This window comes from Vicia villosa, linkage group LG1 (assembly GCF_029867415.1).
Source record: "Vicia villosa cultivar HV-30 ecotype Madison, WI linkage group LG1, Vvil1.0, whole genome shotgun sequence".
Lineage (NCBI taxonomy): Eukaryota > Viridiplantae > Streptophyta > Magnoliopsida > Fabales > Fabaceae > Vicia > Vicia villosa.
Genome location: NC_081180.1, coordinates 51,913,269 through 51,915,709, shown reverse-complemented (window position 1 = coordinate 51,915,709; position 2,441 = coordinate 51,913,269). Strand labels below are relative to the sequence as shown.

General features: G+C 29.3%; 1 protein-coding gene across 1 annotated transcript; it reads right to left on the bottom strand.

Annotated features, from left to right (window-relative positions):
• Positions 1–479: 479 nt before the first annotated feature.
• Positions 480–1,351, bottom strand: LOC131606047 (lipid transfer protein EARLI 1-like). The gene has a single exon (XM_058878337.1). It carries the CDS (start codon positions 1,255–1,257, stop codon positions 757–759), a length of 501 nt encoding a protein of 166 aa, XP_058734320.1. The 5' UTR covers positions 1,258–1,351; the 3' UTR covers positions 480–756.
• Positions 1,352–2,441: the final 1,090 nt, after the last annotated feature.

The following is a 2,441-nucleotide window of genomic DNA, read 5'->3' as shown; positions in this document are numbered from 1 at the left end:
AATAAATAATTAAATGTATTAAATGAGATGGAATTATGTGATTGGTTGAAGGTACTCTACACAACTTTTCATGATGGGTAGAGAAGTTGTCCCCATATATATATATATATATATATATATATATATATATATATATATATATATATATATATATATATATATATATATATATATATATATATATATATATATATATATATATATATATATATATATATATATATATATATATAAAATTTTTTTGTAACAGCAATTCAAATCTTAGTTTGGCAGCTTGTATGAGTGTATCTTTTTCCAGGGTTTTTAAATTATAACAATAATAATGCTTAATTGCCTAATTATAGTATTAGTCACGGGACTCATTGCAGCGTTTACATGTCGTTTGCTTTAATATTATTATACCATATTTTTCTAGATTATCTCATGTCTGGGCACTAAATATATATACTACAATTTAATAATAGTAAAATATTTAAATCTCAGTAAAATAAACACTATTAATAATTAATCATCTTAATTATTTCCCTAGCAAATTGCATTGGGATAATACATTTATCATGACAATCTGGACAAATATAAAAACAAACACCGAATCCAATGAATAATATAACGAGAGGTTAATCATCCATGCAATGAACAAATCTCTCAAACTGAGAGATCAAATGGATAATTTAGAATAAGCAACGAAACTTAAGTCAAATAAAAAGCAAATGAAGTAGATACGTTGATATGATCTTGATGATGATGATATTTTATTTAGGCACATTGGAAATTACGTGGTGCTTGTTTTGAGCAAATATTGAGAAGCAAGCTAAGTGAGATGGGAAGGTTGAGATTTATCCCCAAAATGTTAGCTTTAAGGGCAGTGCAAAGACACACTGCAGCCTCAAGATCAACTAGGCCATTTAGAAGGGAGCAACATGGTGTCACTGGTGGCTGGCCCAAAGTTACATTCAACAAGCCATTTAGGACATTGGCACATACGCCGAGTTTGAGTGCATCACGTGGACACGAGGCGGTGCTACCCCCGCCTGAAGGGCTAGAGCCACCTGATGGGCCGGAAGGACCTGAAGGGCTTGAGCCTCCTGGACTCGAGCCACCTGAATGTTTTGGACTTGGTGTATGTTTTGGCTTAGGGTTAGGGTTCGGGTTCGGGTATGAGCCAGAGCCGCAAGTTCCACAAGATGAAACAAGTGTAAAGAAGAGAATGTTGATTGTGAGGAAAATAGCAAGGGAGGAACAAGATTTGGAAGCCATTGTAATTAAACTCTTGTAGTAATATAGCTAGTGTTATGTTGCAAATACTAGTTAATTAGCTACTAGGGCTTAAGAGGAGAGTGTGAGTTATAGTTGTGAAGGATAGGGGTTTATATAGTGCTTGTGAGGTTTTGCAGTGTACCATGTGGGATGAGTTGTGTAAAGAAGTAATGGACAAAATGTGTAATAATTATAAAATATGAAATGGTGTAATAGGAGAGATTGAAGAAATGAAGCAACATGTGAAAGAGTGAGTTTTAGCTGGCAGATGAAAACCTTGAAATATGTTTAGGTTTTGGATGCTTGTGAAGGCAAGTGACAATGACTGACATCGATTTCATATCTCAAAAATTAACATATTAGTGAAAGTGAAAAATATTTCCAAAATCATGTGATATATATATATATATATATATATATATATATATATATATATATATATATATATATATATATATATATATATATATATATATATATATATATATATATATATATATATATATATATATATATATATATATATATATATATATATAAAAATTAAAAAGAGTATACAAAATATTTCAATTCATTACAATAAAATTAACCTGAATTCAACATCACATAAAAGACCAATTACTCACCTTCTATAAGCAATGAAATAAGATATTGCATTAGGGGTACAACCCTTACAACAAAAATTTTAAATAGAGTTGAAACAGTTTAAAGGTAATTTGTACCAATGATAAAAATTAGTCATAGAAGTAGAATCACTATTACACACTCATCTCCAAGAATAGAACAAAATATTAAAAATAACCGCTTCAAAGCTATAAAAAGCATTATAAAAAATGGTGGCATTTTTCATTAGTCAAATACACCAAATTAGAGCTAATCAAATTGAATTGAATTTAACTATAATATTGGTTTTCCTCACCTTTTCTTGGATGCACCCAAATCTTTTAAACTCTTTCAAAGTAAGCTCCAAGTCATTTCCTAACCAAGTGTAGATTCTATCCCAAACCACTTTCGTAATTTGGCATTGAAAAAAAATATATTTCAAAGATTCCAGATTGTTAGAACAAAATAAGTTACACGATTACGTATTTATAAAAAAGTCTAAAATTGATCATATAAGCTATAAAAGAGATTTCCATTGTTGGCAAATTCTAAAGTAACAAAAATGTAATAAAAAATTGTTA

What these genes read in the sequence shown, in the direction of transcription:
- LOC131606047 (XM_058878337.1), bottom strand. Translation starts at nt 1,257, where the DNA reads ATGGCTTCCAAATCTTGTTCCTCCCTTGCTATTTTCCTCACAATCAAC.